This window comes from Sesamum indicum, linkage group LG3, assembly GCF_026168435.1.
Source record: "Sesamum indicum cultivar Baizhima isolate 11 linkage group LG3, ASM2616843v1, whole genome shotgun sequence".
NCBI lineage: Eukaryota > Viridiplantae > Streptophyta > Magnoliopsida > Lamiales > Pedaliaceae > Sesamum > Sesamum indicum.
The window spans coordinates 25,871,174-25,883,282 of record NC_142659.1 but is presented as its reverse complement, the minus strand read 5'-3'; the positions used below and the strand labels follow the sequence as shown (position 1 = coordinate 25,883,282).

The 12,109-nt window shown below is 35.7% G+C and overlaps 1 protein-coding gene across 2 annotated transcripts; it reads right to left on the bottom strand.

Annotated features, from left to right (window-relative positions):
* Positions 1-490: 490 nt before the first annotated feature.
* On the bottom strand, positions 491-11,872 carry EMB2777 (Sas10/U3 ribonucleoprotein (Utp) family protein). Of its 2 annotated transcripts, XM_020692986.2 has the most exons (18): positions 11,606-11,872; positions 10,598-10,665; positions 10,339-10,471; positions 10,124-10,215; positions 9,549-9,633; positions 8,740-8,879; positions 6,727-6,873; positions 6,493-6,632; positions 5,651-5,738; positions 4,692-4,871; positions 4,092-4,265; positions 3,904-3,972; positions 3,607-3,746; positions 3,364-3,505; positions 2,482-2,747; positions 1,133-1,196; positions 963-1,031; positions 491-845 (listed from the first exon to the last, which is right to left on the bottom strand). In XM_020692986.2, the coding sequence occupies exons 3-18, from the start codon at positions 10,451-10,453 to the stop codon at positions 714-716; spliced, it is 2,043 nt and encodes a 680-aa protein (XP_020548645.1). In that variant the 5' UTR covers positions 10,454-10,471; positions 10,598-10,665; positions 11,606-11,872; the 3' UTR covers positions 491-713. The 2 variants fall into 2 exon arrangements, with proteins under 2 accessions (XP_020548645.1, XP_011073964.1); XM_011075662.3 differs by lacking the exon at positions 10,598-10,665.
* Between the last annotated feature and the right edge of the window lie 237 nt (positions 11,873-12,109).

Below are 12,109 nucleotides of genomic sequence, written 5' to 3'. Positions count from 1 at the left end.
AGTAAACCAAATACCAATGCGTTCTCCGATACTCTTATTTGCAAACCAGAAAACCTTTAGAATCTAACCAAAATCACCTCTATTAATCAGACTCGGAGGTGAGAGAGTGAAGGCCTTCTGGTATTGCTTAATAAACTTTGTCTGAAGTAAGTTTGCAGGTATGCTACTATGAGTTGAAAATGTGGGAATTCTTATAAACAACAAGGAACTGTAAGTCTAAGTTAGAATTATGCCTTCCAAGAGATTCTGACAAAGGTAGCCGAACATGGAAAGATCTTCTATGGTTTCAGTTGAAGTTTCATTACACTTCAAATGTCAAAGAAGAATGAAAGATCAGCGACTTCCCGACAGTCTTAGGCCTGTCTACACACACACACACTCTCCCATATGCATGGAATATTCCTAGTTTTAAACTGCATGAATACATGAAGGAAGAAGGATGCGACGTGACAAAAGAAGCAGATTTTTCAAGAAGTGAAACTCATCCATATTTCTGATTTTGGAGAATGTAACAATGTGGTATAAATGGAGTAAGAAATTATCCTTGTTTGGGCAAATTAAGCAGTAATTGGGAGAAATGTTTGAACATGTTTCTCGTCTGTAGACTACAAAGAGCAGAAACTTGGGAAAACTTAATTTGAACACGCAAGTGCATCACATGAACCAGCCAGCTACTTTCGACCAACTGGATAATATTATGGAAACCAACAGAATTAGCCCTTGAATCTAACACTGCGGCTGATCCCTGCATTGATACCAGATGCTTCCCCTCCGTAGGGACCTGCGGGCTTTCTGATCTCACGAACCTGCCCCTTTCTGCGCACTTCTGCTTTCTTGTGCTTCAACTGAGAATGAGAGACACAGCATTAGTGTTTGCATATTAGAAAGTTTAATTGTTGCTGAGATATGTGTGTGTATGTGTGTATTCTGAGTGGGTGTTTCAAACTATTTCAGTCAAATACCTTGTACTTCTTCCTAGGATTCTTGGTCAGCTTCTTGCGAGCACGAGTTAATCCTCTATTCTTCTCAATCTAGAGAACAATGGAAGCAGAAACCAGATTACCTCGAGCAATCAAATTGCAAATTAAAGTGAAAAGCAGCAAATCCCTCTGCTCTAGCAAAATTCCAGTACCTGATGTGTGATATGGCGCTTCCCATCAACAACAGTATCTGGCAAAGATGGCACTTCTTGTTTTCTGCAGAATTAACTGGAGTCAGGACATTATAACTAATCGAAACGATTGGGATTAATTACCAAAACCTCCTTGGAGAGAGTTGTATAATAACAACATATACTCCCTTCACCTTTTGAAATTACAAAAACCTTTCCGCCAAGTTGACGACATCTTTGTCACAACTCCTTCCATTTGGACTTTACAGATAATGATGATGTCGCCTCTTTAATTGATTTTTCCAATTTTCCCTTAATAATTTGTGAAGCTTGGAGGTATACTTTAATGATTAATTAAAATTTATATTGGAATCAACTGTAGGTAATATTGTTTGTATTATGACCTTGTTGGGTGCCAAAATTCCCATATTTTATTTTGTCGTCTCTTGTTTCATATTCTTATGTGAGAAATAACAAGGAGGTTATTCAACTACACCATATAATAAAATGAAGCTACAGAAGGAGGGTTAGAGTGATAATGCTGTAAAAACTACACTAAGTTAAATTTATTGCCACCAGATCTTATAATATAAAAAAATTTTAAATGCTAATGCAATTTACAATGACTTTCACAAAATGATGTAGTGGGGCCCCATTTTACTTCGAACTAATGCAAATTGCAATGTTCTCTTTTGTTGGTTTCATGGTTGAAATTAATTGTAAATATTATAACAAACATATACTTCAAACTCTAATTTAAAACAAATTAAGTAAAAACAACACAATTCCAATCCGCAATTTCTAAAAGAATATCCTCACACACAATTTTCAAAGAAAAAATATCCTAACATAACCAAAAAATCTTACGGCTACTTCTTTTTTAGACTAAATACAGATCAATTACACCCTTATGTTTCTGAGCATTTAGAGTGGGGGCATGTCAATATTACAAACTTGGAAAGAATGGCATGTAAATGTTATAAATTTAGAGGGGAAGAAGAGAGGGATACTCTACACTAATTCAACAAGAAGGTCTCTGTCACTGGTTTCAAATTTTTTTAACAGTGGATACTTGAAGGAGAGGATTTTGTAAAAGGAGAAGGGGTGCAGTAGAAAAAAAGATTTAGACATTAATCGTTATAGATGCAAGGAGAGAGGTGGAGGACCTTGATATATCAAATACTAGCTAACAGAACAAAGGAGGATCAAATAAGTGTGTTGTAAACCCAAAAACAAAATGGAAATGGAGAAACATAAAAGAAGAGGAAAAAAAAGAGGCCACAAAATCCACTTTTCAAATCCGTATATTACGGATGAGTAAGCAGCAGCAATTAACAAGCATGTACTCTACTTTAATCCACATTAAGTACCTGGAATATTTTTCAGATTTTATAGCGAGCTTTGCAGCATGTTGTCGTTCCACTTGTTTATAGTATTCCAAATCAGAATCAGAATCAGAATCAGAATCGCTTTCTCCATTAACATCGGCAACACCATCGCTGGAAAGATTACCAGTCTCGCCTTCAACATCATCCACAGATGTAATTCCAGCTCCTGCTAGAACTCTTAGCTCATGCTTTCTTCGCCTTTCTCCAATATCATCTCGTTTTGGTAAATCATCATCACCAGATATAACCTAAGAAAGACATCGATTTAGTTCCATCAAAAACTTATCAAGCAGAGCAAATATAATTTCAGGCAACGAACAGTACACACTCTAAAATTCGCCCGACCAATGAAATTGAAATGATTGCACAATTTTCTTTAGAACAGGCCTGCAATGAACATAGTCTTAAAGTTCATCTACCAAAGAAAATGTTTCTTGACTGCTTTCTTGGAGTTAAAATCACAGAACAAATAAGTCATCTAAGATAGAGAATGAAAAACAAATTAAACTTACTCAAGTATCATAAGCTTTTCTACAGCTGTTTGTTGCTCATTCTATTACCCATTCTTTTGAAGAGTGAACTTTTGGTATCATTTTTGCAGCTGTAATTCGATCTAGTTTCTTAAGTTATCAGTTGCTCATTTCCTAAATTTTCTTGCCCCTGGAAATTGCAGGCTTTAACCTCTAGTATTTTTCAGTTTCTTATTTGCTATCAGGAGTACCACGGCATTTATTTGCATCATGGTGTGGCTATAACAATATTTCAAGATTATACCACGAGCAAAGATTAAACCATATATTGTGATATCTTACAATGCAAAAAAGTTTGTAGCATAAATGAAGAGTTATTGTCGACAGTGCATACCTTACGTTTATTGGAATGAAGAGTCAGTTGCTGGGAAATTTTACTTGAATGTGATAGATTTGCATCATCATTACTCCGGCTATTTGCCACCAGATCTATATCCATGGCCTCATCAACAAAATCATCTAATGTCTCAAGTTGTCTATAAAGCACAGTTTAGGATGGCCTTAAATTAGTATCAGATTGTGGCATTAATTAATGCATGAGTAACTATGTATATAAATGGATATGGACAAGAGATACCCATTCACTGGTCGCAGGTGTTCTCTAACCCCAACACTCTTTGGAGCAATTTTGCTTAAAACACCTTTCTGCCTCAATTTCTCCTCAAGTGAAGCCCTTACTTTCAACATTTCCATACTCTGCAATCCGACTTGTTTATCCTGCCATAACTTAATTACATTATACAGCAAGCTAACTCTTCATATATCAAAGTACAAATAAAAAATTCGTAACTCTGCTATTAGAACAGCAGCGACAATGATGGAGAATACAAAAGATAGCCAGTATCACAGAAACGGCTAGGTGTGCTCAGCTTACTTGATGTTTGAGCCGTGATACATTATTCTTTGAATTTGTCAAGGTATTCCAGTCAGCTGCTTTGTCAGGCTACAAGCATTACGGAAAGCAAAGGATGGGGTTACAACAATAGTACGTCAGCCACAAAAGATAACAGGTATAAAAGCATTGTTAATGGATATCAACAGCCGTATCCTAGAAACAGCTACCTCAGCTATTGCTAGTTTGTCAGATGACACCGTGGAGTTCATCTGAGTATCTATGAAAGAATCTGATTTTAAAGCAGCAGTCTCTTCAACCAGCTTTGCAGCAGTTGCATTATTCACATCCTTGTTCACAATGTCCTCCATGCCAAACGGAAGGTTCTCATCCATTTCTTTTATCTGCCACCATGAAATGATAGGAGGTCAGCATCTCGCGGTATGAAAATAGGTTAGACCTACTGTAATAATGTTATCTAGGATAATGGCAGTTTGAACAATGTTCATGTTTGCCAGATTTACAATTCTAGGGATGCGAAAGAACCACCAAGAAAAATGCAGTGACTAGAAAACATAAAATCAACGCAAGGTTCAGAACAAGCTTCTACAATACGACTGAACATGTTATTGAATAACAAAAGCACTTATAAGTTACTCCAAACAATGGCAAATAAACCTTTTCACCTATTTGGTAAGAAGCAAGTTGATACTTGCATTTCCAGTTCGAACTTCTTCCCATGTAAGTAATAAGAACTCTTTATGCTCAACCCGAGACCTTCTATTTCTCTCAAATCATAAATCAAGTTTGCCTAGAAATGAGAAGAATACCTTATCTAATAAACTCTTTATCTCCACCAGACGAGAAACAACTGGATGATCACGAACTGGCTGCCCTTCGGACTTGAGAAGAAGGTAGAAGGTTATAGCCTGGCAAAAGGTTTGCAATAGAAGCTGCTTAACCTCCAAATAGTGCATCCCACCCTTCTTCGTACTCTCTCGCTCTCTAATCTACACAAATAATGCAAATAATCAATACCATACAACGAAATAAAACACATTAAATCAAGCAGGATATCCAGGATTCCGGGTGAGCCAAAATCAGAACAGTTATACAATAAAATGTTATTTTGATATTTTAGCTTTCACATTACAAAACTAATTCCAGTTTATGTTAATCATCTTTTATATCATCTAGTAAATATCCTTCCTAACATAAAACTGGAACTCTAATAAATTTAGGCTTGAACTATGAAAATAAATAATGAAAAACTCTGGTTAGAAATACACCTACATAACAACTACTCATTTAACTTAAGGCAAAAAAACTCAATGGAAACAGAAGAAATTTTAACCATCCATGCCAGTGGTAGCACTTCTAGTTCCAGGGAAAGAGATATATTAATTTTTTATTTAATTGGCTAATAGATAATATTTAGCGTACAAATACTCACTAACACATTTAACTTTCTCAGAAATTTTTTCTGATAAGAACCACTTGCACCATAGTAATTGATAAGAGAAGGTTAGTCAGATGGAACATCAACTACAAGAAAGGTCAAAATGTACCATTCTCTGTCACAGGAGATGGATAAAACGAAGAGAAAAAATAACAATAAGAAAATTATTCACTAGTAAATTCTAAATTCTGTTAAATAATGCTGTTAATAATAAGTGTTTATTCAACAAGAAATGTGATAGCAAGGAGAGTTGCTAGGACCAAAAGCAATGGAAGTCTAACCATATGGTAGCGCACAAGATCGATTACATCAAAACTAATTCCGTCATACCTTTTCTACGAGTGGGTTAACTTTGTTCTCGAGTTGCTCGAGGGCATCATTCAGTTCTGACAAAAGGCCAATTAGTTCTGGAGCAGAGCTGTAAAACCAGTTATTAGGCTAGCCCTTAAAGAATCAGGAGTAGAAAAAAGTAATGCATTGTTAAAGTTCAACCTAGCAAAAAAGACCAGTACTGACAAAAAACCCCAACTAGTTCTGGGGCAGAGCTCAAAAACCAGTTACTAGGCTAGCCTCTCAAAGAAGCAGAAGCAAAGAAGTATTGCTGATGGATTGTTAAAGTATAAACTCGGTACCAAAGCAGATTCTATCACATAAGCAGCCACTAACAAATAGTAGATGCCAACCATACCAAGTTACAGTCCTTCCCAACTGAATACTGGAAGGTAGAAACAAAAAACAATGAGATTGATGGTAGAAGTTTCACGTGTATAGACATAAAGATAAAGTATTAGATTATGAGATGCTGCCTGCATAGTAATAGCAAAAGCAAGGTGTAAATATTGATAACCTTTTCCACAAGGAAAAGCTCATCACCAATGCAACACAAAGCATACATATGTGATATCTCTAGAACTAGTGAAGATATAGGGACCATCCCTTTGCTTGGAGGTCCTACTTTTATATAGCTGTCACGAAGATTTTTCTCCCAACTTCATCTTTTCCTCTTTCCCGAGAAACTCACATTACCAAGTATTACCAAGATATATGGAACCATGCTTTTTCCCCAGTTCATCAACTACTAAACAAGTAATTGTCGCCTCCTCAGATCCTCAAGTTCACATGTTAAGAACAATAAAAGAGGAAGGGACAAGGTACTGTTAAAGCAAACTGACCTGTACACAATATCCATCTGCTCTTCCTTTGTTAAGGAATTTAAATCTTTCTCTACAACCTCATATGCCAATCCATCTTCATATTTGATTCCTTTGTCCAGAGAAGATTTTGATGTGGCTTTTCCATGGCCCAAAATTTCCTGAAATATGGGGGAAAATGACGAATCAGGAAGAGTTACTTCCCAGGTCCAAGCACCTCCTTGACAACAGCACTATTAATTTATACTTTTTCACCTCAAATGTGGGCTCCCTGTCAGTCTCATCTTGACTAGCATCTTCAAGACCAAAATCCTCCATTGATAGAACTTTTGCTTTTTCACTTTGCAATTTCAACACCTCAGCCTCCTCCTCAGCAGCATCCTCATCATCACTTGATTGTGGCTAAGAATGGAAAATAAATGTTAAGAAAAGTCATGGTACTCACTTTAAGTTCCAACACAAAATGAAAATTCGAAAATGCTTGAGCTTATGTCAATTATTAGAGAGTTGGCTGTGTCCAAACATCAATATTTTGTATTAGCCTATATCTCACTTTGTATCACCCTTGGAGGAGAGAACCAAATTCTAAAGGTAATGGTGAACATGGCAAAGGCAACAAGAGCACCAGATTTAAAGTTGTAGACAAGAAATTAACTGATAGAGGGTAGGACACAATTGGGAAAGGGGGAGTGCCATTAAAGCAACCATGAGCAAATACTAGGAATGTCAGCGGAACTATATCGTGTTCATATACGCCACATCTGCGACCCTCAGACATCACCAGGTCTAGAAAAATAACTACACCATGTTCAAGATAGAAGCATGATCCTTCTTAAAGGAAAGTGTTGACCTTAATAACATGGTTTTTCACTGCTTGCAGTGGCATCAGAAGCAATGGATATTATCTCAAGAAAAGGATACGATAAGAGAAAAGGAAATAGTAGAGCCCAGTCCAGTTTATAAGCATGCTCATGTTGTTAAAGACTCATAGCAAACCACACACCAAGGTACCATAGAACCATGGCACACATAGCGAAGTGCGCCTTATCAAAACAAGGTGCATAATTGTGTAAATAAATTATACATTAATATTATTAGTAGCTTTCGATAAAAGTAAAACACAAATGAACAAACATAAAAGTTACAAAGAAGAGAACTTGGCTAACATAAATTTCAATTATTAGTTAATCAAATTCAGCACTTATTTTGCTTAACATTTTAGCAATTTCAGCTCTTATTTAACCCATGTGAACATTTGTCTCAGGAGATAAAGATTTTTTCTAGCGAGATGAGTAATATTTTAGAATAATGTAAATAAGTTAAGATATGAAAACCTTAAGCCTAATTCAATAACTATAATATTAAATTTTCCAACACTTAAAAGATACAAAGAAAAATAGAAGGAACAAAACTGAGCCTGGGGAAGAAAGTGGGAGGTATATCTGCTGAGAGAGAAATACTAGAGTCGCTGTTGGGAGAGTTTAGAGCTTCTACTACCATTTTCTATCAAAAAATCAAAATGATTGATCTCCCTTCAAAAAGAGGCGCCATCGCTTGCCACAGCACCTCAAAAAAGGTGACGAGGCGCACTACAGTATGCACTCTAAGCAAGGCTACTGACTAGTGCCATTTTTCAAAAATGGTATTAGCCTCACACCATTAGCTATTTGAGCCGCAGCACACCATTAATAACTATGATGTCGCTACCAACGCTGATATCTTATATGTCATGATTATTCTTATTCAGATGGTATGCATTTGGAAGCAACTGGGTTTACTTTGTGCATAAACAACTTGATAACTTATCGAACTTCTATTGTCCATAAATGACTTCATAACTTATCCAACTTGTTTTCCAAGAAAAATCTCAACCATGTTCTAAAATCATAATAATGTTGTTAACTAAATTAGTTAAGCCAATGTGTGTTAAGTCAACCACAGTGATTGTGCACAATTAGTAACTTTGTTAATACTTTCAGTAAGGTGAAGAAAGTAAAATAAGCAAAGGGGCAAAAGGTTTGACAGCTCGGGTTTTTCTAACATTGTTTACTTGTAATTCATGAGGCTATGTTGTCACCTTCCGTAACATGTTGAGTGCTTGAGAGATCTTCAACTGTGTGTATTTTCTGTATCGTTTTAAGTCTTTCTAGATATTAACAGCATTACTCAAGCTGTCACGCATCAGAAAACATTCAATGAATCACGATATGATGACCTGTCTAATATTCAAGATAAACACAAAATGTGTTAAAAAGACAGCAATCTTACCTCATAGTCAACATCAGCACCATACATATCTTTTTTTTTGCCCCAAACAACCCTTTCTTGTTCTTCTTCATCAGCATCATCCAGCATTTCATCATCAACTCCACCAAACTTAGCCCGTAAATACTTTTGTGTCCTTACAACTATAAATATCAACGCGGAATTTAATTAAAATTCAAAACATTTAACTTAAAGAGGAGAAACAAACGAAAACTGGGTTGCCAAACAAAAGATCTTCAGCTATCTAATAAAACAGAATCAATTAGAACCACTCCTTTAGATTTTAGGCATATCTTTTGAGCATGATAGTCATATAGCACCTATTATCCTAATGGACTAGCTGATCACCAGATTACAAAAAACTGAGGAAAAACAGTATCATAGTAAATAATGTTGTCAATAGATACCACACAGATCCCGTAAAATCAGATTTTCTAAAACATAAACCAATTAATCTCACAGTTATTTTCACGGGGGAGAACTAGAGCAGTTATCTAATGACTATATTACTAGCCAATCATAAAACACAGTAGCAAAATTTACCCACAAGTTATCTGTTTCACTCATAAAACCAACCCCTTTCTCACTAGAACTAATCAGAGAAAGCAAGATCAAAAAACAATTTCTCTGATGTTGCACATTAAGATTGGAAAAAGAACAAAAGCTATTCCTGCTCAATGCTCAGAGTCAGAGAGTCCAAGTGAGAGCAACTCATAACCATATTTACATGACATGAACCATCAAGTACTTCTTTGAAGAGTCTGATAAGGGAGGAAAAACAAAGTATAACAATGCAAAGCAAGTTCTCTTACTTTTGGCAGCTAGACCCTTAGGTGGCTTATCATCATCATCATCAATGTCCTCCTCTTCATCATCCTCATCTTCATCCTTACCATCCTAATCACCGCAGAAAACATAAAAGACAAATTAGAGCACAAAGCTTCCTAAGCAATAGCATAAGTAATAAATATTTAAATCCAGTTCCTACATCTTCGTCATACTTGGACAAACATATATTGGCCACAATGAAAGGGGGAAAAGAAGGGGCAAGACACAAGTCAGTCTTTCTCATTAAACACAAAGAATGGAAAACATAACAACGTATATATCTTTTTCAATGTTCGCTATTAAAGACTACTAAATCTTTTCTCCAACCTACCGCAAGAGAAGCATTTCAACAAGATAAAATGGTTATACTTTTAAAGAATAATCATGACTATTTCCTCCAGATTTTTCAGCGCACAAAGCAATGGCTCCACAATCACAGGCAGGAATTCATATTGACAATCAAAAACTCAAATGGACTATATGTAATTTCTAAAAGGAAATATCAAGTCGATCTATGTCTTTACCCCAATGAAAAAGGAGCAGGGGAAAGTAGTACAACCTCAAAATCAAACACAGGCTGCTCAGCATCTTCATCAGACTCTTCCATATCCTCATTCATGTCCAGTGGTACAACATCTCTATTCTTGTGAACTACAGCAATAGAAACGAAGAACAGACGGAACAAATAATGAACCATAATGAGACACAAACAGCAAAGAACATTTCCAGCTGTAAATTTCTAAATCATAAAATTGAGCACAATTACAAACATACAAACATCAATTTCATCGTGCATCATATCTTCATCATCAGAATCCAATCGAACTGAACTCTTCTTGACAGGACCATTATTTTCCTTCCTCTTGTACTTCCCTGCTTTTCTCCCCATGATTATTGGCTTCACTAGCTACAAAAACATACAACCATAAATTCTGTAACTAAAGTTTTACAATTTAGTAAAATAAACAAAATATTCAAAAATACAGAGAATAAGATAAAATCAAGAGGGAAGAAAAGAAAAATAATCCTTTACTTTATTCCTGTTCTAGATGAAAATATTTCCCCCAGAGACACCTTATGTAAAAGAACAAGAAAGCACACCTGAAGACAGAAATTCCAAACCCATTAAGGTAATATTCAACAAAACCTATCTAATTAACATAAAACCAAGAGTAATGAGCTTCCGCGGATGGAATGTTTATTGATTTATATACAATACCAAAGGGAGAAGCAGAGCAGCATTATGTCAACGCTGGCGATAATTACAGAAGACTAACTGAGTTAACCTAGAAATGGGTCGCGATAAGCATAAACCCTCAGGATTTTATTTTTGGTTTACGGATATCAAAAACTTTACACTCCAGTTCTTTGTGGTTAATTTTATGTTCTCCAGGAAAAATTGTAACAGAAGTTCTATTTGAAAAGCAAATAAAGGCACTCACGCTACATTTTAATTACTAATCAAATTCAATAATTTGATAGGCAATCGCCATGATGTTTCTCAGACTAGTAGATTATTCAAATGGCCTTTGGAGAAGATAAGTTAAAATCTTGCCGCATTTACTGTTGACAGATTAGAAAATAACCATCAGCTTTCAATATGTTGCTCGATAGCCATTAGAAACCAAACCTCAACTCGTCTTGTTATAATAATAGAGTTATCCTCACATTTAAAACGATCAAGTATACCATATCCCATTATTTCTGCAGCATGTGCAAAAAACATATCTGCATTCAGCTATGAGTAGAGCTGTACATTTCTCAAAATCAAATCAACCGAAATTCAAATAAGCCTATACAATTGAATTAATCAGTTCAAGTTATCAATTTTTCCCAATACATTTTGGTTTTTCCGTCCGGCACACACACCATAAACAATGCTTTCTGTTAACGGGTCCGAGATAAAGACAGAAACCAGCTTTCAGAAGGAGCCAATCCAAACAGCGACAATATTTCATCTTTTTCCCATAAATTAAGATTGGAGTCCTCTATCTCTTAAAACATCATACTTTTACAAAAAAAAGAAACTAGAAGAACTTACCAGTAATCAGCGACTGGGTTTTCAAGTTTGAGATTTTGAAAACAACAAATTTCTGGTCGGGTGGCGGACGGCCAGGCACACGGAGCCCTGATGGTGACCGCTGCGAGGTGCTCGTCCGGCGGTGGGCGAACAGCCGGGAAATTGGGGGGGAGCAGAGAAGGGTAAGTGAGAGGCTCTGCTGCTACGCCGGCAGACGAAGCTGGCTGGTGAGGGTTTAGGGGTTTTTGAGAACTACAAAACAAAGAAAAGACTCTTCTAAAACCTCAAGGACTGAAGGAAAAGAAATTAAAAGGTATAGAGATAATAACTAGGGAAAATAATTAAAAAAAATAAATATAAATCAATTTTTTATATAACTAATGGTTATAATAATATTGTTTCTGTGCGCATATAATAAATAATTTTTTATAATTTAAAATATATAAATAAATAAATAAAATTAATTTAAAGATATTATAAACACAAAAATAAATTGGTGCCGCAATCATTGTGGCACGTCATACA